This window comes from Myotis davidii, unplaced genomic scaffold (assembly GCF_000327345.1).
Source record: "Myotis davidii unplaced genomic scaffold, ASM32734v1 C63360112, whole genome shotgun sequence".
NCBI lineage: Eukaryota > Metazoa > Chordata > Mammalia > Chiroptera > Vespertilionidae > Myotis > Myotis davidii.
In genome coordinates, this window is record NW_006368658.1 from 1 (window position 1) to 861 (window position 861).

The following is an 861-nucleotide window of genomic DNA, read 5'->3' on the forward strand; positions in this document are numbered from 1 at the left end:
TGTTCTGGGCACCCATCTACCCTCACCACCCTCTATGTCCTTATCCCATCTCAGAGATGGGGAGGGTGAGGCCCAGAGAGGGTGACGTGCTCAAGGCCACACGGCTGGGAAGAGGGAGCTGGGATGCAACCCGGCGGCGGGCTCCAGCGCACACGCTCTTGGCTGCTACACTGTCCGGTCTCCCAGAGCCAGGAGGGGAGAGAGGGTCTCACCTTTCTGGGCCCCAGGCACCCGCGTGGTGTTGAATATCTTCTCATATTGGGCGGAGCACAGGGGCCGCATTCCCATCAGCAACGTCTGCAGAAGACCTCGGGCTCAGAGCTGCCTTCCCCCCAACCCCCCGGGGCCCACGCGGCCCCACGGCCACAGGACCACGGCCTCTGTCCCCCGGGGCCGCCCTCTTACCGGCAGGATCTCCTGGCGGTTCAGGCGGTGGCGGTAGAGCAGCAGGGCGTGCACAGCGTTCCCTGCGCGAGCAGCCTGCACGGGTGTGGGTGTGACATACAGGAAGTCCTGGGGGCCGAGGAGGGGGCAGCAAAACGCCCGGGGTCAGGTTTGCCCCTGATCCCCAAACTCAGACAGGTCTTGCCCCCAACAGAGGGCGAATGGTGAATTCAAGACTGTGATTTGGGTCACTGACCCCCCATTCCCTCCTCAGCTCCCAGCCCCCTTCTCCCCTCTCACCATCATATAATAGTTGCTATTCACCATCAGCGAGTTGCGGGAGCGAAGGTACACAAACTCTTCCCACCAGTCACTGACCTGGGGATGGTCACAGAGACGCAGAGCTGGGGTGGCCGGGCCAGTGCAGGGGGGGCAATGGCAGGGCCCAGCACCCCAGACTTGACTGTGTCTGACAGG

At 63.6% G+C, this 861-nt stretch overlaps 1 protein-coding gene across 1 annotated transcript; it reads right to left on the minus strand.

Annotated features, from left to right (window-relative positions):
* Window positions 1-94: 94 nt before the first annotated feature.
* On the minus strand, window positions 95-815 carry LOC102773034 (carnitine O-palmitoyltransferase 1, brain isoform-like). The gene is made up of 3 exons (XM_006777692.2): window positions 685-815; window positions 406-513; window positions 95-297 (listed from the first exon to the last, which is right to left on the minus strand). The coding sequence occupies exons 1-3, from the start codon at window positions 709-711 to the stop codon at window positions 166-168; spliced, it is 267 nt and encodes an 88-aa protein (XP_006777755.1). The 5' UTR covers window positions 712-815; the 3' UTR covers window positions 95-165.
* Between the last annotated feature and the right edge of the window lie 46 nt (window positions 816-861).